The 22,632-nt window shown below is 38.3% G+C and overlaps 1 protein-coding gene across 1 annotated transcript in view; it reads left to right on the top strand.

The window, feature by feature from the left end:
- Positions 1 to 20,274, top strand: part of LOC149206853 (uncharacterized) — a 157,527-nt gene extending 137,253 nt beyond the window's left edge. The window contains exon 8 of the mRNA XM_089395604.1: positions 19,819 to 20,274. Coding sequence (XP_089251730.1) covers positions 19,819 to 19,872 — 54 coding nt within the window. The 3' untranslated portion in view covers positions 19,873 to 20,274. The remainder of the gene's footprint in view (positions 1 to 19,818) is intronic.
- The last annotated feature ends 2,358 nt before the right edge of the window (positions 20,275 to 22,632 follow it).

Below are 22,632 nucleotides of genomic sequence, written 5' to 3'. Positions count from 1 at the left end.
AGCCTAACACGAGTGCTTCATACTCAACAACATTGTTTGTGCACTTGAACTCCAAGCGACTTGAAACCAGATGCTTCCTGTTGTAAGGGTCGATCAAGACACACCCAACTCCTGAGTCGTCCTGTGTCTTTGATCCGTCAAAATACATGGTCCACAACTTGTTTGTACATGGACCATTTGATGTGCTAGTACTACTGCTACTACTGCTACTACTGGTACAATGTACTATACAAGTTTCATTACCATCAGTTGGGCAAGGAAGGAGTCCCAACTACATCCCTGGTGGTGTGCAGGATAACACCCTAATGCTGTTTCAAGGAGGCAGTTGCCAAACATGAGATCTGCGAAGGCCAACGGTTCATTCTCGCCATTAAGGGGAGTGACATTATGCTTCATGTACCTCTCGGATAACACTCGGATTTGGTTGCACTTGCCCTTGTACGGAAGCCACATGTGAGACCAGTCTGTAGCAAAATATCCGTCTAGCTTGCTGGACTAGTCTCTGCTAAGTAGTAGTATTGGTGGACTCGACCGTCATGAGATGGTCGGATGATCACGTCTCGTAGTTCACCAATGGTTGGTACCGATGTTCTATCAAGTTGGATGATTCACGTGGATGTCTTGCTCCATTGTGCATTGGTATTTTTTGCAATGGAGAGCGGCATGACGTTGGCTGCCGCGCCGGAATCAATCATGCAGTTGTGAACATTTCAATTGAAAATTTCAAAAGATAGCAGGAATGGAGGGCAACTTGAGTTAGCTTCTTCCATCCGGAGTGTATTGAGCGCAGTGGAAAGTGATCCGGGAGGTGTGCTTGCTCCCTTGTTGGTAGAGGCTGCACTTTCTGTTGCTGTCTGTCCCAATGCGCACAACAGGATATCTTGCTGACTCTGAATCTCAGTTAACTCGAACAGACTGATGTTTGCTTGAGTTTTCTTCATTTCATCAACAATGTTGTAGTCCGGAGGTGGTAGGCTTACCAAGGTGTCTGGGGTAGAACAAATGTTTGTGTTATCCGACGGAGTGTTTTGCAGCTTGCTGCTCATGGATGCACCCTTGTTCACCATTGTCTTCTTGGACTTGTTTTGTGTTTTCTGCTTTGGGGCGGCCGGTGGGTCGACCTTCCTCATCAACAGTCTCACCTTCTCTTGCATTTCCCCAAGTGTGGGGGGAGCCCCTTTACTCCTAAGATTGTAACGGTCAGTTTGCTTTTAGGGTTGCTTCTCGGTATTTGTCTTTGACATTGTTTGCGAGCACTGATACGCGTTCACCACATTCCTAGAGCTTGATGGCTCATCAGGTGCAACCTCTTTGTCATCATCAGTGTCTTTCGGCTGCTCCTGCATATTGCTTTCCGCATCGAGTGTATGACTGCAGAAAGCGCTTGTGACTTGCTTCCACTTCGAACAAGATTTCTCGGGGTGATGTTCTTCATGGAAAGAACAAAACTTAAGATTTGCACACTGTTCCAGCTGGAACAAAGGTTTCTGCACAATTTTTGAAGCAAACTGGTTGCTGCTTGCCTGTCTCTGTCTGGGCGGATGGCTGTTTGCAAATGTGTCCATTTTCCTTTGTTTGAGTTTGGACACTTCTGTAGTCAAGTTCTTGACAAGGCGAGTGAGGGTCTCAATATCAGTTGCTTCCTTGTCTCTACCCTTGCTCGCCATTGCTTGGGACTTCCTGCTCGCATCCTTGGAGTCCTTTGCTGATTCGTCATCCTTGATGACTCCAATTGAGCATAGGTCTTTCTCAACAACAATAGCCTCTTCACAGTTTTCTAAGAGTGTTGGTTTCACAACTCGCTTGACGAACTACACAATGCTGGTTGGCAGTGCGGACGTGTAGTAGTCAACAGTGATGGAGTCATGAGGTTTAGTGTCTGCTGCGAACTTGTTCAATATGCGTGTAAACCTTTGATTGAAATCTTTCACTTTCTCTTTTCCCTCCATCTTGAGGCTTCCCAATTCTTTGAGTAGCATGGCTGGGGTCTTGTCATCAGCAAACTTTTCAAGGAACATGCGTTTGAATGCACCCCAGTTTTGTATAGAGTTTGGTGGAAGGCTGTGATACCATGCAGTTGCGCAACCGTCCAAGGTACATGGGAACAATCTACATGCTACGTCGTCATATTGTACCTCAAGGGTCTACAACTATAGGTAGAAGTTGTCCAAGTGATCTTCTGCCTTCACTGTGCTGTCAGGGTTGAACTTGATGTTCATTCTCTCCGCTCGCTTCAACATCTTGTGCAGAACAGCTGGGAGAGCCAATGGTCCTTGAGTCATCCATTCAAGATTTGGGTCAGCCATTTCTTCTTCTTCTTTGTCCTCCTCTTCTCTTTTAGAATTCGATGGTTCTGGCTCTGAGTCCGTTGGTTCGTCTCTGCCTCTGCCTCCTCTGCTGTCTTCCCCTCTGCCTACTGTACCAGTGTTTGATCCCAAGATCACAAGAGTGTCTTGTTCGCCTTGCCAGATCTTCAAGTGTGGCAAGGATTGCTTCTTCCACCGATGACACAACAACTCCTGTGGGAGTGGCTTTTGGCTTCCTTGATGTGTATGGAAGACGCTGTATGCCCGGGATCAGTGCGACTGCTTTCGCAAACTGGCGAGTGATAAGACGAACGTAGCAAAGGTGTTGATACAGAATCTCGTGTTCAATCCTGGGAGGTGAGGAGTAACCAACTGCAGAGTCGCGTGTAGGTGAGAGGGAGTGCGAGTTACTGCCTTGACCAGATGGTTGATGAATGAGTGTGAGAGGATGTTCAGCCATATACAACTAGCTGCCCTCCTTATAGTGCCATAAATGTTGACGGTGCTGGACTTGCCAACATTTAGGGGATCACCCCAGTATGAAGTCCCAACTTGACCTCACACTGTTTGGTTTGGGAGTCCCATTCGGTATGATAGCTCGGTTGCCATTGTTTTAAGGATTTGCCTCAACTCTTGCTTGTCAGCACAGGAGAGTGGTCTGCTTTGTCTTCGAGAAGTGATGTTCGCATGCCTGGTGATTGCTAGTGTACTTGTGTCAATGGTTCTTTCACTGTAGAGGGAGAGGGTGGGAGTGAGTCCCAAGTTGGTTGGGATGAAGTCCTAACTTGGCTAGGAACGCACAACACAACACGACATGCATAACTTTCGGAGGAGCAATCCACACGGATGCGGCAATCACAACACACAAGGTAAGATAACACGTACAACACTCAATGGATGAGTCCGCACGAGTGTAACGGTTGTTACAACAAGTTTTATGTGAAAGGTTTGTCTGCTGTTCGAGGGGGTAGCCACCACGGGCGAGACAACATTAACAGCATATACAACACATTTTCATTAACAGATTATGTATTACAACAAGTGAAATAAGTTCAAGTGTTTAACACAGGTTAAAGCAACATGCATTACAAGTGTTCAAGATTAGTGTTACAACAGTTACAATACATGTGAGAAAACGTGCTGGCTTGTTAGCAAGATTCTGAATTAAGCGAAAGTTCCAAGACACATCGTTACACCATACATCACTAACCTGTGTGCGGGGCGTTGGAGCCACTATTTACTCCTCAAAGAAAAGATTACAGACTCTCTTGGCTATGTGGGAGGAGTTGAGGTGAAAAGTCCTTTCATGTACAAATGAGGGGGTATTTATAGCCAAGGGTGAAACTGACCCTTGTGGCTGTTCGACTACCCTCATGACTGTTTGACTTCCATGACTTTTCGACTTTACATGACTCTTTGTACAACAAGTGGGTCTCTTGGACTTCCACGTTACATTACATTGATTTGACAACATGGCCCATAGTGGAGATGTGGACAACATGACTCATGACATGACTCGACATGACAGTGCTGGTACATTCGTGGATGTCGAGCTGTAGTGCTGCTGGGTGATCGCTTCACCCCCGCATGGCAAAGTGCGCAGAGTCTTCGATGGTCGTTGGTTCGCTTGATGTTGCTTTGGCACGTTGCTCCTTGTTTGTATGCTGAAAGGATTGACAGACTCATCTGTTCGTGAAAGGTGCATGTTTGTCCATTCGTCTGTCTGTGAGCACATCTTGCATGTTTGCTCGTCCATCTGCGAACACATCTTTGCATGATCATCCGTTCACGAGCACATTTCTTCACATGCATTGTTTGTTCGCCTGTTGGTGAACCTGTCCTTCAGCATGTGCTCCCTTCGTTCATCCCATTCGTCATCGCGCCATGTTTGTTGGTGTACTTGTACTTGCAGTCACTCATGACAAGACGACATCAAATCCAAAAACCTCCCAGTCTATCATAACACATGATCATTTCAGATGTAGGTGACCGGGAGAGGTAGCAAGGTTGTGAGGCAGGATGATGGCTCCGGGCACTGTTGATGAAAATTGCGCAAGAGTCACTAGGTGATGAAGATGGGTAATCCAAGTCGACAGTAATTGTTCGCGATGTCTGGCTCGGCTGGAAGGCAAAATAGCGCAAATTTTGGGAGGGACAATCCACGCTGTAGGAAGGCAAGGGCAGACATAATTTGTACATTTTCCGGAACGAGCGGGCAACAAGGGTTGACAACAAAATCTGGGCAATTTTCTAGAGGAACAGGCCGGGCTACATGGAGGATTAGCAGGCAGAACTTGCGCAAGTTTTTGGAGGAACTGGCCAGGAGCCTGGCAGCCAAAATTGCGCAATTCCTGGAGGGAACTGGCAGTTGGCTGTTGGGTTACTGCAACAGAAATTGCGCAATTCCCAAGGGGAATAGGCAGTCAGCTGCTGGAGATTGGTAGTAGAAACTGCGCAATTCCTGGAGGAAACTGGCAGTCTGCTGCTGGCGAGGGAAACTGCATTGAGGCTGGGAGGTCGGCCTGTTGATCATCTCTGCGCAATTTCTGAACTGAGCGGACTGCTGGGCAGCAGAAGGCCTGCTCATGAAAACTGCGTAATTTTTGGATGAGCATCCAATCGATTGTTGGGAGTACTGACTGGGAAAACTGCACAATTTTCTGAGGGAGACAGGGACATGCACTAGGTGTCTCTCCGACTTGTCTGCACAATTTCTTCAATCAACAGAACGAGCAAGGTAAGTAGCCTCTGCGCAATTTTTAGGGGAGTCAGTCTCGGGGTGGCTGCCGGGTCCGACTCTCCGGGTGGCCAACATGAAGGTTGAGTGAATTGCTTGCAACGAGCGCAACTTGAAAAGACTTGCTTGGTGCTTTTGTGCTGTTCTGGGTGACAGTCGATTGAGTCGATGGTGGGGTGATGGTCCGGCTGTCAGAGGGAAGTTTGGTCGTTAAAACTTCAGCAAAATGACTAAGTGTGTGAACAAGTGAGAGATGCAAATGTGATCTTACAACACACACCTGATGGCTTGACGGCGAGATGATTCAAACCACCTAGACACACGTGTTCAACATGACTGACCGACGGTGTAAGCGACAAGTGCGACCCTCGTGATTGATCATTGTTCGACTGTGACGACGCTTGCGCAATAATCAATGGGACTCTGTGTGTGAGTGCGACATAGGATTTCATAGCGAACATAACATGTACACATGAAGCGAAGACCTTGAGCATGACCAGAACATGGTCGCAAGCAAGATGTTGACATCAACATGCAAAAGCTTGGGTGGAATGAACAAACAAGGTGGGTGCAAAGGCTCACACGAGGTCACGGAGTGAACTCGAGTGTATGCAACCATCAAGTGAAACTCTCAAGGGAGGCTCCGAATTTGGGTGTAGGCCAAAATTTTGGAGGGTGGTTGTAGCCGCTACAACAGGTAGTTAAGAACAATGTTCCATGGGGATGTTTCCCTTAGAATGGAGGTAAAGAACAAAGTTTGTACTTGCAACTTTGCAAGTTAATTACTCCATAACACTTGGAATATGAAGATGTCCCTTGCAGATACAAATATATATATATATAATGTATGAATGAGAACATGATATTGATGTTATAAATGATGGCTTGCTTATATATCTAGGTTGGTGCCCTTTCATGAATGGTCGTGTCTTTAAGACATGCCTCTTCAATAACTAATTATTAATTATTATTATTATTATTATTATTAGATATATTATATTCGTAACATTGCCTTCCTTTTCAAAAGAAATTTACCCTCAATGCTTATTGCTGATATAAGATGTATCATCTGTTTCGAGTTGTCATGTTTGATGATACAAGATGATAGGATCCTCTATGTTAGAAACAAAACTATCGATCTGAGAGGAGATTTGACCATCCTAAATTAATCTTTTGTGAGAAGATTGCAATTATTTTATATCTAGGATAATTTGTTATCATAAACACTGGATTGTGTAGACATCAATTTTCTTCGAATGATAAGATTGTTGTTTCTATTCTAAGTGATATAGATACACAAATGATTGAGATGTTTGCTCTTGTGATTTGGATGTCAATAAGCGGTTCTTGTGATTTGAGTTTCCTTTATCATGCGTGTGGTAATTTCCTGATTTACTTCAAGTTCTGATGTTGTTGAGTTGGTTACAAAATCTTTACTTGGAATTTTCATTGTTTGAATTGCAACATATGAATATGTTTTTACTTCAACTAGTTTGTCATCTTCTTGAGTAGTGATATTGATTGGATCGATATTCATTTCTTTTTCTTCAACTTGGACTATTACGTTTGAAGACTTCGATACTTCTTTCGTGATAAGTTCTTCTAATTTGTTTATCAATGATTTCTTATCACTTTTAAGTGTCTTAATTTGAGTGATTAATTTTTTACTATGGTCCTTGAGGCGAGAAACTTCTTCATTTTAGTTTGCAATAATCTTGTGAACTTCCTTCTACAGATTTCGCATTGACTTTTGACTTTCTTGAAGGACTACTTTTGAGATATCTTTTATGTCTTCTAGTGTTACCGAATCTGGGTTCTATGTAATGTCTTGTAGCGTTATTTTATTTCTTCTTGTATGAAAATTTTAGAAACTTTTTCTTTGTTTTTAAAATGAACAACCGTAGTGATTCCTACCAGGGTGAACCCAAAATTATGTCACCTCGATCGCTCCACAGGGATTGAACAAAGAATTGTGATATAAAGGTATAATACCCAATGTTTAATTGTAAGTGGTTCATGTCATATTGTTTTTTGTTCCATTAGGTGTAGTTTTTTGATTATATTTGATTTGGGAATCACCAACTGGTTAGAAAATTCCGGGCTTACAAATTTTACCTTCGGCCGGAGTGATAGAAATAGTGATACCTTTTCTTGCAAGAGTCCCTTAATTCTAAATAGTGTTGAAGCATAGTTCAATGAAGTTCCTGAAAATCTTCCTCTCTTCTGTTATAGACTGCATTCTTTTCTCTTCAATGATTGACTCCATTTTGTCTTCTTGTCAACACTCGTAATATTAAGCTTTATGCTTTTTGATATAGGTATTGTTTTATTTTCAAAAGATACTTTTTATATTTAATCTCTCTTTTTATTTTGTTTATTTTTACTTTTTTAATATATATATATATATATATATATCTACTTTTTTTCATTAAAACTTTTTTTTTCTCCTTTTAAATATATCTATATACGTATATATTAATTTTCTTTTTTTTTTTATTGATTGCCTTTTAGGTGAGTTTATCTTTTATTAAACTCCTTGAATGGACATGACTTGTGGATTTAACCAATGTTCCACCAAGACTTTGGTGCGGGGAGACATACAGGGGGACGTGTGGGAGTACCCTCAAATTTTAGGGAAATTTCAGGGGTGCAGGGGGGTGTTATGGTATATATATATATATATATATATATATATATATTCAAGTTCATATTCATTGTTCAATAATGAAAGCATAAATATTAAATAGACTAATAGTAATATGTATACCAATACATGGAAAATTGAAATTTGATTCAGACTTAAAATTTAAATTCATAATTGAATTAAATAATGAGATACATCGATCCATCCTCATCATTCATTTTGATACATACATCATTCATATGATGTGCTCATTATTCATCCATACCATGAGATTCAATAATGAAATATTCAAATACATTGATACATATCATTCATTATTCATCATTCTACAATCTACATTGATTTAAAAATTAAATTCATCATTCATCATTCTAGAATCTAAATTGAAAGCAAAACATACTAGTATATTACCATATACTATATACTAGACACTGAAGTTTTGAGGGGGGTGCCCAGATGCACCCCTTTTGGGAAGTCTCGTCCCCCACACCAGGGGAACACACCCCCTTGCGTCTTCCCATGACTCCCCAAAAAGGGTGCGTGGGGAAACGCACCCCCTTGCGTCTTCCCATGAATCCCCAAAAAGGGTGCATGGGGAAACACACCCCCAGTAGACTCCCTGTCCTGGGTGCGAGGGCTGCGTGCACCCAACCCTGGGGGTCGCGTCCCCGTGGAACATTGGATATAATGATGTAGCTCACTAGTTGATTTAACATATCGAAACAAAAGGGCATTCATATGGCTCCTGTTTGCGATTATTTTACAGGGACTCGTCGACTCAACGATACCACAACCAATGAACGACTGTGGAAGTCAAATCCTATGCAAGCAAACTGGATGTAGTCTGTCAAACCCATAATTTTTCGATGTGTTTGGACTTTTCGTTTTCTATTACAATCCTTGTTTGCCACATAGCAGTGGTCATACGCATGATGTAGGCGGTTGTATGATCAACAACTGCACTGTAATTGGTGGCGGATGGATGTACAATTGAGGGGAGTGTGCGGCTTGACAACAACCAAACATGATGATGGCATATGCAGGGGCTTTGTGTGTGTGCGGTAGAAGGCTGTGTTGATGGAAAGTGGCAGGTGGTTTTGACACTTTTTTTTATTATGCAAATTTTATATATATAAATTTTTGTTATATAGTTTTTCTGTTTTTTTAATTTATTTGATTTAGTATATTATATATTCTTTCTCCTTTTTTTATATATATTTGTTTTTCAATTTTTCTTTTAATTTCCTCTTTTTATTAATATTATATATGGTCTAGGTCAAAGGCAGTTTTAAGACCACTTATACATCTTTGAAGTATTCTTAGTGAAAGGCTCTGTTTGCATTTGTCTTGAAGAACATCTCAGTTAGATCAAAATCAAAATGGACATTTCTGAGCTAATAGAACTAAGATTACATTGAGCTGGTTCAGTCTTTATTCACCATATTAAAGACACCTTGAAGAAGGAGAAGGTTCAGATGTCTCAATGATGGGTTCCAATATGCCACAGTGAAAACAGTTTAGATAATCTTCAGAATGAGGACTGGACAAGTTCAAACGTACAAAGAAGAGTTCGGGCATCTATAGGTCAATCACAAACAGTAATGAAAGAAGGCTTCCTCAAGAACTATAGTATGATATTAAAATATGTCAAGAGCATCATATCACTGGTAGAGCAAAGAAGCAAGGACTGACTGAAGAACGAAACATTGAGGAACAATTAAGGACTTGCTACAAAGAACAATTTGAAGTCCAAATTACATATATAAAGTCTGGTCTAAAATTTTGAGCTCTATTATGAGTTTAATCCAAGATCTAAAACATTTGAAGACTATGAAAGGAATCTAAAGTCTGTCCTATCGAGATTCAAGCCTTGAGGATCTGAATTGATAGTCCGAATCCAATGTACCAATTTAATAAAATGCACTTGTGACATCTCTAAACTCAAGGTACGTATGTACACAAGCTTTTAAATTTTGAAAGTATCTAATCTTACATGGTTCATATAATCCTTGTTTATAGCTAGTCTAGGATAAAGATTGTACTCCCTAGATAACATGCTAAAATCTCATATTAAAATCTTAATCCTTATCTTCTAGGGTTTACAAGTAGTCTAGGATTTCAAGCAAAAGTCCTAATGTTGATTGAAAGAGTGAATAACTTTATCTTCGATATCATAGGATTCCATCCAACATGGTTACATAGAAAATATCTAACTCAAGAAATTAAATCATGTTCTTGATATCACATATTTTGCTTGAAAGTATGTATTACAAGTATAAAAGATCATGGCTGAATACAAGGAAAACACTTCAAGGAATCCTTACAAGGTTTGTTAAGGAACATCTCCAGGGATGTCTTAGCCTACACACCTTATAAAATTCTCTTAAAGGTACGTTCATCCTATTTTTGAAATTTATGTTACATTACTAACATCATTATGTCTAGCTGATTTGAATCATAAAGATTCTTGTTTAAGGGTGATTCCTTACATCCTTGATTTCTCTTTTAGAACCCTAGATAAGTTCTCTGGAAAACCCTAACTTAAGGGTATGCTAATGATGATGTATGAAAACCGTAGCCTGCTTAGGATTATTGGGAAATGTTTTTTGAAGGTTTTTTTGATGATGTCATGTTTGGGGTTTTGGTATGATCATAATAACCCTAACTTGTTAGGGTTGGATAATGCTGTCTAAGATTCCAAACCTTTGGATTTTTTGGTATAGTAGGGTTTGTTTTGCTATGTTATGGAACCCTATATATTTAGGGTTTTGTTGGGTCTATAAGCAAAACCCTTGTTATGTAAGGTCCTAAGAATGAAACCCTAGGTATGTGTCCATTGGTTGAATCTCTAGCTTGGTCTAGATCAATATATGTCTAATGAATGTTCTCTGACATATGATATGCTTATGCATGATAATGAATTCGTAGTTATGTGTGTTGACCTAATTATTGTTGGTCATAAGTCTTAGGGTTTAATCTAAGCCCTTGTATGAGTTTGATATTCTAGGATGATGATGTTTGGGAAATATAGGGTTTTGCAGTGAAACCCTAGTAGTAGTTAAATTCTCTAGTATGTGTGATATGACAATCTGAAATCTATGAATCTATATAGTGATTGTTGAGATTGTGTAAATGAGAAATCTAGGGTGTACATCAAACCCTAGTAGAAGCTAGTTATGTTGTTGATTAAGCTGTGATCGGTTTTGATTGTTGAAGCTCATGTATGAAATCTAGGATATGTATGAAATCCTAGTGAGGAGTCTAACATATGAATTCTGATAGTTGTTAGACACATTACTTGTTTGAATTGTTTCTAGGGTTTTCTATATGAAAGAACTTGTCATATCGTTGAAAGAATATTGAAACCCTAGATGAGTTTAATATTTTGAGCTGTTGATGTGATTTAACGTTTAACTAAACTTGGGCAAGAAGTTGAAATATAGTCTCTTGCTGATTATGTTTGTAAAGTCTAATGCTTCCATTATTATAAGATTTTGATATGGCTAACTTCATGCTTCTATAGTTTTGGTTGTACTTGCTATCTAAGTTGTGCATGTACATCATCTTCAAGATAATGAAGATGATCGTAAGTAAAGTTGATGTGATAAGCATGATATATGAATGACTTTGATAAGAAGGATGGAAGCCATGAAAGATTCTTCAACAAGAAAAAGCTGATCTCCCTGGGTTAAGAGGGAGCCCATACAGAACAGCTCTCCCTGAGATTAAGAGGGAGCCTGGATAGAATAAATCTCCCTAGTTGAGAGGGAGGGTATATCATAGTTTTGATTGGAGAATGCATTTTGAAGGATATGTTGCTGCATGAGAAGTAGGAAAGGAAAGTGTATGATAGAGGAATCTTCTGTCAAAGATTCGATTAATAATCCTACTATGATAATTTGAGAAACAACATCTAGTTGTTTGGGAGACCCCGAAGGCTTGTATTTGATTATGTACATTTGAAAGTGTACTAATGATTGGGTTGTGTTTGTACAGGTAAATCTCTCGAAGTTTTGATAGCACACTAGTTACCAATCAGTTTGATTGGGAGAGATTTGTTGTCCTTGATCTGTTGGATCAAGGAGTGTTAAGGCTTTGTGAGTGAAGCATTGCTTGGGAGGACATCTGGTCGACACTTTGTGTTGATGTCTAGGTCCCGAAGTTGGGAGGGTGGTGTTGGTCATATAGCTTTTACCTTTGATACATGCCTAGATCCTTGAGTTGATGGTTAGTAAGTAAGCTTGATGGTACCAAGAGAGGGTGAAAGCTTTATGTCCATCTTAGTCCCACTCGGATAGATTGCCTTGGTCAGGAATCTAGTCCATGGCATTCCGGTGCCTAAACTGTTAAGAGACCTTGGATAGATCTTTAAGAATGTAACTAGGTTCAATCTTCATTGTACTTGAAGTCAAAATGTAATATATTTGTCAAAAGAAAAGAAAAAATAATTCTTATTATTGAATTGACTTGTTAAAGCATGGGTTTCATGCTTGGGTCAATTGTCATAGGTCAAGCATCAATTGTAGGCTTTAGGATTGTTTATTTGAGTCAAAATCAATTTATTGTTTGGTCAAAGACTCCTCCATCAAGTCTCCTTCTGTCGGCTTCAAATAGATCATCAACAAGTCAACTATGTGCAGGAGAACTCATGGCGGTCCAACCTTAAATGAAGACACAACTGTTCATGAATGTCATGCCGGAGTATTTCAAGAAGAAACCACTATATATACAAGCCTAAGCTCTTCGCTCAAATACAAGTTCGGACAAGAATTTTAGAGACAATTTCGGCATATCTTTCTGTGATGCAAATGCGGATTTCAGAGAAGTTTTTCGGTGGAGACAAGATAGAGAATTTGCGTTCAAATGTAGAGAGGAATTCGTGATATCTCTGAAGTAGGTGTGGATTGCAGGTTCAGTGATATCATAGAAGTTCAATGCTATTGCAGTCATGTGCTATTACAATTAGATGCTATTCGGTGATACCATAGAAGTTCGGTACTATAATAGTTAGGTGTGGATTGCAATGATGGAGTTCGATGCTATCTCAGTGATGAAATCTTGGTATATTGCAGTAAGGAAAACTCAGATCATTACAGAACTGAGATCTGAGTTTAGGGCAGTCATCACAGGACCGAGGACAAGAGTATATTATAGTGTTGATCATTGCTGGACTGAAGCATATATTACAGTGTTGGTTACAGTGTTGAACATAGACATAACCTTGTTATGTGACCAAGTTATCAAATGACTACTACTCATACATAACTAAAGTATGAAGCCTACTACTGGACTATGTTATCACAGTGAAGAATGCAATGCTACTCACAAGGTTGAACTGATGGAGGGAGTCTCTAGTCTAGTTTGTAAGGGTCTTGGTCGTCTCATCTTGAATCTATTGAAGGAAGAATTCGATCGGGTTTTCCCCTAGAGTGGGGTTTTTCCCTGGTAGTGTGCCATTATCTGGTGTTCTCTTCTATTTGTTGCTTGGCATTAGTCTTGATGATAAGAAAAGATAATTCAAAAGAACAAATAATAATAGTGAAAAACATCATAAGATAATGTCATAATAAGAGAAATCGTTTAACTGCCACACTTTGGATTTTTCAACAAGTTGTGGCCTAACAGCTCGAAGGGAGCACTCAGGAGATTAGAGATGGTAAAGTCATGGAAGCACACATCCAAATGATGAAAGGAATTCTTCAGTATTGCACCAATTTTAGGACCTATTACTGCTGATGAAGAGAAACATGTTGGTCCAATTCCTCTGATGATTCATGCACTAAATTTTCGAAAGGTATAATGGAAGTGTATTTGGAAGCTCTTGGATATGATGTATGCCATTCTATTGTTTTTGGAATTACATTTGCCGATAAATCAAGAAGGTACAATTCAATTGCCATGAGTGTCATTTTAAGTGGCTTGCCAGATTATGTGAAATTCAATGTAGGTCAACGCTCATCTGGTAAACATCTTTGGGAGAAGCTTCAAAATCTCTATCTAAAGAAGCATGCAGGTCAAGATGAAGATGATGATGATGATGATGATAGTGATTCCATAGTCATTGGGTTCTTGTTCGTGTTCGAGTTCGACCACTTTTAAATTTGAATAAAGTTCAACAGTTAAAATTTTGGCGATAAAATTCGACATACTAAAAACTTGAAAATGTAAATGTATATATAAAATAAAATTCAATATTGTCATCCACTCCGATATTTATTGTTAATAAAATTTGATATCCTAGGTTGAACCCTCCTTTAATGCTGTTAGGAACACTTAACACTTATATTTACTGAGGATCAGAACCTGGAGGCTGAAAGTAACACTGCAATTTGAAAATTTAGTGCCAAAATCCAGACGAGTTTTTTGCCGAACTTAATGGAACAAATTCATCATGGGATGAAGTTCGGCGAATTTCGAACTTCGTTAATGAAGTTCGCCTATCACAGTGACTTAGAGTGATTCAAATAAAGTAGATGAAGAAGAAGCAATAGTGGACATGGAAAGAGAATTGATCAGTGCCTCAAGTGATCTTAGAAAAACAGAGAAGGAAAATCGTATACTCGAAGAAAAAGTTGCTCTCCTAAGACTTCAAGTGCAGGAAGCAAAAAATAAAGAGAAAAACTTGACAAGCCAATTAAAGGAATTTGGTCAAAAGTATGAGACAGAAGTTAGCCAAAAGCAAAAGGAACTTGATGCAACGCTAGATGAAATAAACAGACTCAAGGAATGGCAGAAGGAGCAATTGCAAGATGTCGAAAGGAAGAAACATGTCATTAATGAGAATGATCAAGAAATTACTCGCTTGAAGATGAAGCCAAAAGAAGCAAGTGAAGATCCATGCAATGAAGGCACAAGTTCCAAGCCTCTACAAAGCAAGCTTGAAGAGAAGCCTGAAAGCAAAATCTTTCAAAGGCAAGGTGAAAGACATAAGAAGATTGAAAATGTTGCTCCAAGAAGTTATGCTAAGGTTATCAAGGAAAAGGAACAACAAAGGACTAAGCCTCCTCTAAGGAAGAATGTCTTAAGAAGATCAACAACATCAAGGAAAGCCATTTCATTTAGGTACCCCAATATGTTTACTGGTTATTGTTTTTCATGTACTAACTTTGGGCATAAGGCTAGGGATTGCAAAGCTTATGTCAGGGATGATTATCAAGATCATTATCAAAACCTTAGAAGCAAGTTCACAGAATCACAAGATAGATATCCAAATGGCTTCATTAACAAAAAATATATGCCAGTTGCTTCATCTTTCAGGGATCATATAGAATGCTTCAAATGCCATAACTATGGACATATAGCTTGTGATTGTAGATACATGATGGAATCTTCCATGAAGGAAAACTACGATATGAGGTACAAGAAGGTTTTGAGAAGAAAACAAAAACAAGAACATGTGAATGAAGAAATCTTAGCAATCATGCTCTTAGGATTTTTGAAGTCACAAGACCATGATAAATCTATAGGTACAAAGGAAGATGTCAGGGTTTGGAATGATCCTGCTGTAGAGCAGGTTCATAGATCGTACTGAGCGATCTAGCTTGGAGACTCCCAGTCCTGTGAATATTGAAGAAGGGGAGTCTAAGTAGCAACAATTACAAATTTGAAGTTCTATATTCGGGCAATTTGTTTGGGAAAGGCAGATTCTCAGTGGCTTGATCACAACAGGTAGCAGGACTCATTGTCATTATTGTGAAAGGTAAAGTTCAGTAACACTTATTGACAGATGAAACTTGTTAAACAAGCATGATAGGGAGAAGATCAGCCAAGGGTAGATGGTTGAACGCTGTCATTGATGTCATAATTAGTTGTAAGAGCGCATCCTCTTTGAAGCAACGAAGAAAAGAAAACATGTCTTAACTTGAACGCTTTTAATATACGTCAGTGAGTTGCATTATTGAAAGTACCAATGGACAAGAAGCCCTAGAAGTCGAGGGGAGAAAGACAGAGGATGATATTTCATTAGGGGGTGGGGGAGAGAAATCAAGAGAAGAAGATCAAAAGCATGGAGTCAAGGCGGAGCAACAATTTTAGGGGGAGCAAGTGTGTTGCCATCAATGCCAAAGGGGGAGATTGTTGGAATTTCGTTGTCATTGATGTCAACCCAAACAACAGCTAGAAGAAGCCCTGTATTTGATGAGGAAAATGATTGGGAAGATCAATGCTTTTGCTCTCATGGTCATCATCATTTGATTTTCCTCCTTGTGTTGATTCCAATGGTAGGTCGCACGTCAAGTAACTCCTCACGGTTGAGGAGATATGTCTTATCAAAGTTGGAGCCCCAAAGTTTGGTCATGGTGCCCAATTTTAAATGATTCTTTTGGTCCAAATTTGTCTTTAAATTAAATTGGAAATATTATGGTCCCGACAATTTCATTTTGTTGACCAAATTGGGCATAAAAAGGGGAATGCTTATTATTAAAGGGGAATGTTTAATATTGAAAATGAGTTATGGACCCCCTCACTCTAGTATACAAGGGGCGTACATATGCCCTCAAATTGCATCGACTGAACATCATTTTTATTTCATGTAAACGAATCTAAAATCATTTGAGGCAGCGCATAGATTATAATCTATCATCTACCATTTGAGGCATGCAGAGATTATGAGTCTCTCTTCTAAGGCAGTGCAAAGATTTTGTGATTGTTCTTGGCATTAAAAAAATGATTTCCAGAAGGATGTTTGTGGTATAAACTAGTTTCTGATGCATAGGTATACTGGATGTCTAAGAGCGTCATTCGGGCTACATAACAATTCAATTGTTACAGTTCTGGTTTGTTATCGGATTGTGAATTGGTGGAAGTATAACCCCTGACTGCATAGCAAATTAATACATCAACGAAGTTTGATTTCTAGAGAAGCGTAATCATACAAGTCCAAATTCCGAAATTATTTCATAAATGAGGACCGAAGTTTGACAAACAATTCCTTGGCTTTCTAGGTAGAAAAATATGGTTCGATGATTGATGCGATTTGTATTCTTGGATTGAATTTTGTTGATTAGTTTTGTCGACGTTGCTGGCAAATGCAACAGGGGTCAAACAACTATTGGAGATCGTCATTTGTAACAGAACTTTGGTGGTCTTGTCTGGCATCTATAGTAAAGGGTTCGATTCTTGTTGAAATCGATTTTTACAGATTGAATGGTTTGATAGATTGGTCATTATAAACACACAGGTCGACCATGTAATTAAAGATGTGAAGGAGGAAGCCTATTTCGTGAATATTTTGATTTTGGTTTGATCTAGATCTGGCAAAAGTCTAGAGATCACACTATTACACTTGAAAATCAAGCCGTTGCTCTGCAATTCAAATAGAATGTATGGTGGGTGCGTTCCTTTTTTGCATATATCACCAGTTTAATGGTGTGATTCTGGTGGTGCTTCAATTCATTGGCATACTCAACATTTAGACATGTCAAAGATTGTTGATGTGGGTATACGGTTACATGGATACGATTAAGATATTGTGTATTGATTGATCATGGATTGGGCCCCGAGCCTCCCTATAAAGTCAGTTCAACCATGCAAAAATAGTTTATAAGCACCATGTGAAAAGGGATAATGAATAGAGCAATTGGTCATGCATTTGCATGTATGCCTATGGTTACAACTTCGATTCCTACGTGGATAATAGGTCAGTTCACTTTTATTCTTCGACCATATAGCCATTGTGTTGCATGTTTAGCAATTGTAGGTGGCTAGTGCCAGAATCTGGCAAGTCATTTGGATGGTGCTTGGAAATAATCAAATTGTAGAATGTTTAATTCAATACATGGTTCTATATAGTTATTTTGGATCCAAATTGAAATTAGGAAGAAGTCGAGTGGTCGTGGCTCAGAGACAGATGCAACAAGATGTGTATGATAGTGTCTTTGCTAATGATTGATGACCAAAACCACTTAGGTATGCTTTGAAGATCCATGAGCTTATTGCTGGTGTTTCAAATACGTGAAGTCAACAACATACCAGTAAGTGATTATTGCAAAGGTAGTTCAATGTCAATGTGTGTTGGTTGACAATAGTAATAATGTGTTGTGTTGACAATAGTATTACCAGGACAATATTATGAGAGAAGCAAGGGCATTGCAGTGGTGTGGTTAAAGCAGTAGTTATGTAATGCAGTAATTTAATGCAAGTGGCTAAGCAACATGTTCAGTGGAATTTATTTTATTCAGTTATCTTATCTTCATGGCGGCAGGGTGGTGCAAGGCAAAGACTGGAGTCTCCTTTAGGTTGGAGCTTGAGAACACTTTAGGGTGGCAGGGTAGTGCTAGGGCAGGTTGGTACCTATGCAAGGTTTCGGAGCATCCTTTTAGTTGGAGTGATAAAACTAGGAGCTTGAGCCTCCTTTGGTAAATTAGGGTGTTAGAGCATGATTTCAATTGGAGTTGATAAATTAGGGAGTTGGAGCCTCCTTACAGTTGTTGCTAGAGAATCTTGGAAGTTGGAGCTTCATGTTAATGTAATATTTAAGACTTATATTAAAAGCATTCGGTGGTTTTTTTTCCCGTAAGGGTTTCCACCTAAAAATCTCTTGTGGACTGTCTTTGATGTTGTGCATTGTTGAATTGTGTTGTTAACTGTTTAATGTTTACATGTTATATTTGAAAATGTTAAAAGGGGCCCTATACTGATTCCAACAAAAACTCCACCTTTTCAGATTTAATTCCAAAGGCTTTCTTTCGCTAGACAAAAAGAAGCCAAAGCCCAAAGACTGCAACAAAGCTAGAATAAAATGCCATTTGGCATAATTACAAGTTTTCTAATGTAGACTTAAGAAACATACATTCTTGGCTAATGCCCCTGGCACATTCCATCTCTTCCCAAACGTCTATTATGTTATCTAAAATATTCCTTGAATTAAACACCAGTTTGTTCTAGTTGGATTATCTGCGGGAAAAGGAAATGAACTTGAATGGTGAAGGCTTTGGCAAAAATTTGAGATGTCATTTGACATGGTCATAGGGTTTCTTAAAGCCAACACAATAAACATACTGTGTTGGCCCGATGCCCGTGGTCCATTCCATCCCTTCTCAAATGACTATTATGTTATCTAAAATATGCCTTAATTAAAAACCGTTTATTCTAGTTGTATTATCTGCGAGAAAAGGAAATGAACTTGAATGGCCAAGGCTTTGGCCGAAATTCTATATGAAACATTTTATAAGAGTTATTGAGCACCAACATGACTGTCATACAGACTTCCAACATGTCTGGGCCCATAAAATACTAGATGGGCTTATAAAATTTACATGAGATGCCATCAAGTACCTGGGGTTTCTTGTTGTCCATCTCAAGCAAGCCTGCTTGCAGTTTCTCCAAAGTTGAGAGCATTCTCGAGTTTAAATTGAAAGGTTGCTTACCCGTCTACATCTCCCTTGGTAGATGGTGACAGAAGGAGACATCCCAAAATAGTGAAGACATGTCTCCAAGTATCATACAACAAAAATTATGGATTCTTGTAAAGTAGTAATTTTATGACAAGCGTGTCAATTATTGTATGCAACATGCAATACCGTTTAGGAAATATCAACAAAATGTCTCCCATAAATACGTCTTGATATATATATATATGTATATATATGTATATATATATATATATATATTTAGCTGGGTACAAATTGGCAATAGTGAGCATTGTGCCAACCAAATTGCCGGCCAATTTTTATCATACCTTTTGTCGTGTCCTTCCCAATTGTCAGTTTAGTGGATCTTTCCCTTCAATGCTTGATTTATTTGTCAAAATTTTCTCATTCGTTACATTGTTCTTCTGGAGTTTCTCTTCATTTTATACTTTCAGTTGAAGTTCCAGTTTGCTATTTGTATTTCTTCTCTTGTATTTCTGTAACTTTTATCACAGACCTGCAGAAATCATTGGAATGCTTGAGTGACATTTCTTTTAGTTCCGTTTTGCATGTTACATGTGGAATTGTTATCAATGAAATAGATTGAGGCGTCCAATTTCATTTCTTTGGCGGTGATACTATGATTTCAGTTTCTCCATATTTTATATCTTTTATACTCTGCTATGTTCAGGGGCCTAGAAAGAAGATTCTCATTTCTTTGGCGGTGATACTATGATTTCAGTTTCTCCATATTTGATATCTTTTATACTTTGCTGTGTTCAGGGCCCTAGAAAGAAGATTCTCCTTGCGCTGCTGTCAAATTCTAGGCGTGGATAGCAGCAGTTGTGTATTTGGGCTGCTTATGTATGCTTTGTGCTACCGTGGGCTCGTTGTGGCCTGGATTTGGGTTAATATTGAGATCACAGTGATCGTCATATGTAAACTTTTATGCTCCTCACAAAATTATGTCATGCTATTGCAGCCTTCTAGCTTTAATTCTGTTTGCAGGCACACATTTGCTTGGCAAAGTCTGATGATATACCGATTGACATTGTAGAAATGAGATGTCTTTACATACAGGCCGTTATCATTTTTAGTAGATCTGACGAGGTCAACCTAATCATATGTAAACTAATCGTGAGAAAATGAGAAAAATTAAAAGTATCCTTTCTGAAAGGAGCTTGACATTGTAGCTGTTTTGCAATACATCAGAGAATGCCAATGATACATTGTATATGATTTATGTGGCCCGATTGACAAAGCATTTCATGCTTTTTGGGTATCTACCTAGATGCATCACTGCTTATTGTATATTCTAGATGCAAAAATCGGGCTCTTAGATCGGTTTTCTGCCATAGTTTTTGTAATCTGGAAAATTATAATAAGGGAACTCTGTTTGCAGAACAAAGAAACTGAAAAGCTTTCATCGCCGAGCATGAAATCTCTTCAACATTTAATAGGTTAATAATAAATATCATACAGGCATGGTGGATTGCTCACAAAGTTTATAGTGTGCAAATGTTGGAGTGCTTCCTAGCGCACTTTATGTAGCCTTGGAAGTAGATGTGCTTATGTATCACTCCTAAAATATGCTGTGCTTTAATCATTTAACAGGGCCTTTGTGCTCGCTGGCGTGCTGATAATTGCTATGGTCGTTTGATATTAAGAGGGCAACAAGCATCATCGATACTGATCAAAAGGATTGTATTTGCAAATGTATGTGAGCAAAAATTTCAAATAGTTTTTGGCGGCAAGATTGAAACTTTTGATGAAACCAGTACATCAGACATTGATTAGCGCTCTTTGCTTCAAACTCAATGAAGTAGACAAATGGAAGACAAATAGTTGTGGGATTTCTGGCAGCACTTCGGAGTTCCAGTTGTTAAATACCCATTCTTTCTAACTTAATTGCCCTCGTTTTAAGGCAGCTTGAGTGGGCAAACATTAGATAGGAGCAGTGCGGCAATAAATGCAGTGTACAGTGGGATATAATATAATGAATAAGCCAAACAAAACATGGAAAGACTCACTCGCCATCACGGATGAGATCAGTAATCCCTTCACACACACATATATACACATTGGAAGATGTTCTAATAAACACATGAGCATTAATCCAGCTCCAAACACAGCTTATTGTCGTATATATGTCACCGTATACTGCATTTATTGCTGCACTTTTCGCATTCTTAGCTTAATTAATAATCTGTACATTTTGATTTAGGAGCTGTGCTTACGTGTTTATTGAAGCATCTTCCAGTATACTTTTCATCACAGGTGAAGGGATTACTAATCTTATCTACGATGGTAAGTTAAAGAAATATTTGCACGTTTAGTTTGCCTTATTTGTTATATTTTTCTCTGTGGATTTAGTTTCGTCCGAGTTTGCAGGTATTGCCATTTACGTGTATTTCGTCGTATTGCATCTATAAGCATACATCTATCACCGTAATATGTGTAATTTTGTTTGTTATTGAATGTGGGAGACTTTAATGAAGAATCATAGATGAAGTCGTGAATGAAACCTTCAAAAATGTGAATGAAACACTGAAATGAAATATTAATGTTCACAAAAGCCAATGATTGGAATTCTCATGAAACGAGATAGCTCATGGATCGATAATTGGTTTATAATGGTTAATTTGTTGAGCGATAATTGGCCTGTAATGTTTAATTTGTTTTTATAGGGAAGGTGTAACACTCGATGAAATAATTATTCTCGTTAAATTGGTTTACAAAGTTTGTTTTGTTTTTTATTAATTGGTTTACACTGTATTTTTGAAAAGATGTGAATGAAATATTGAAAAGAAATATTATGGTGCCGATGGAACACTAATGAAATATCATTGCTCATAAAAACTAATAGTTGAAAAGATGCGAATGAAATATTGAAAAGAGATATGATGGTGCCGATGGAATACTAATGAAATATCAATGCTCATTAGTAAAAACTAATGGTTGCATGTTTATTGGAATTCTTTTGTTAATGGAGCAATTGTTAGTTTATAATGTTTGGTTTGTTTTTAGTATTGAAGATGTAACTTAGAATGACAGAATATTTTTGTTAAATTGGTTTACAAATTTTGTTTTGCTTTTATTAATTGGTTTACAATGTACTCTCGAAGAGATGTGAATGAAATAATGAAAAGAAATATTATGGTGTGGATAGTAAATGAAATAATGAAAAGAAATATTATGGTGTGGATAGAACACTGATGAAATATCAATGCCCATAAAAACTAATGGTTGGACGCTTATTGAAATGTTTTTGTTAATGGAACCATTATTGATTTATAATGTTTTGTTTGGTTTTAGTATTGAAGATGTAAATGTCAATGATACAATATTTCTTGTAATTAGGTTACAAAGTTTGTTTTTATTCCATCAATTAGTTTATAAAAGTTTGTTGTGTTTTCCAAGAGAATGGAACACTGATATATTTCTAAATGTACAGCTCCAAACAGATAACTCATTGTCCCACAGATCTATGCATGTATATCTATCAATGTACTGTGTAATCCTGTTTATTATTGAATGTGAGAGACTTAATGAAGATCATAAATGGAGACGTGGATGAAATGATTTATTAATGTTTGA

The sequence above is a fragment of the Pinus tabuliformis genome, chromosome 1_2 (genome assembly GCF_031772625.1).
Source record: "Pinus tabuliformis cultivar Carrire ecotype Pingquan chromosome 1_2, CPIR1, whole genome shotgun sequence".
In the NCBI taxonomy this organism is placed as follows: Eukaryota; Viridiplantae; Streptophyta; class Pinopsida; order Pinales; family Pinaceae; genus Pinus; species Pinus tabuliformis.
Note: the sequence above shows the minus strand (reverse complement) of the source record. Positions and strands in the feature narration are given on the sequence as shown.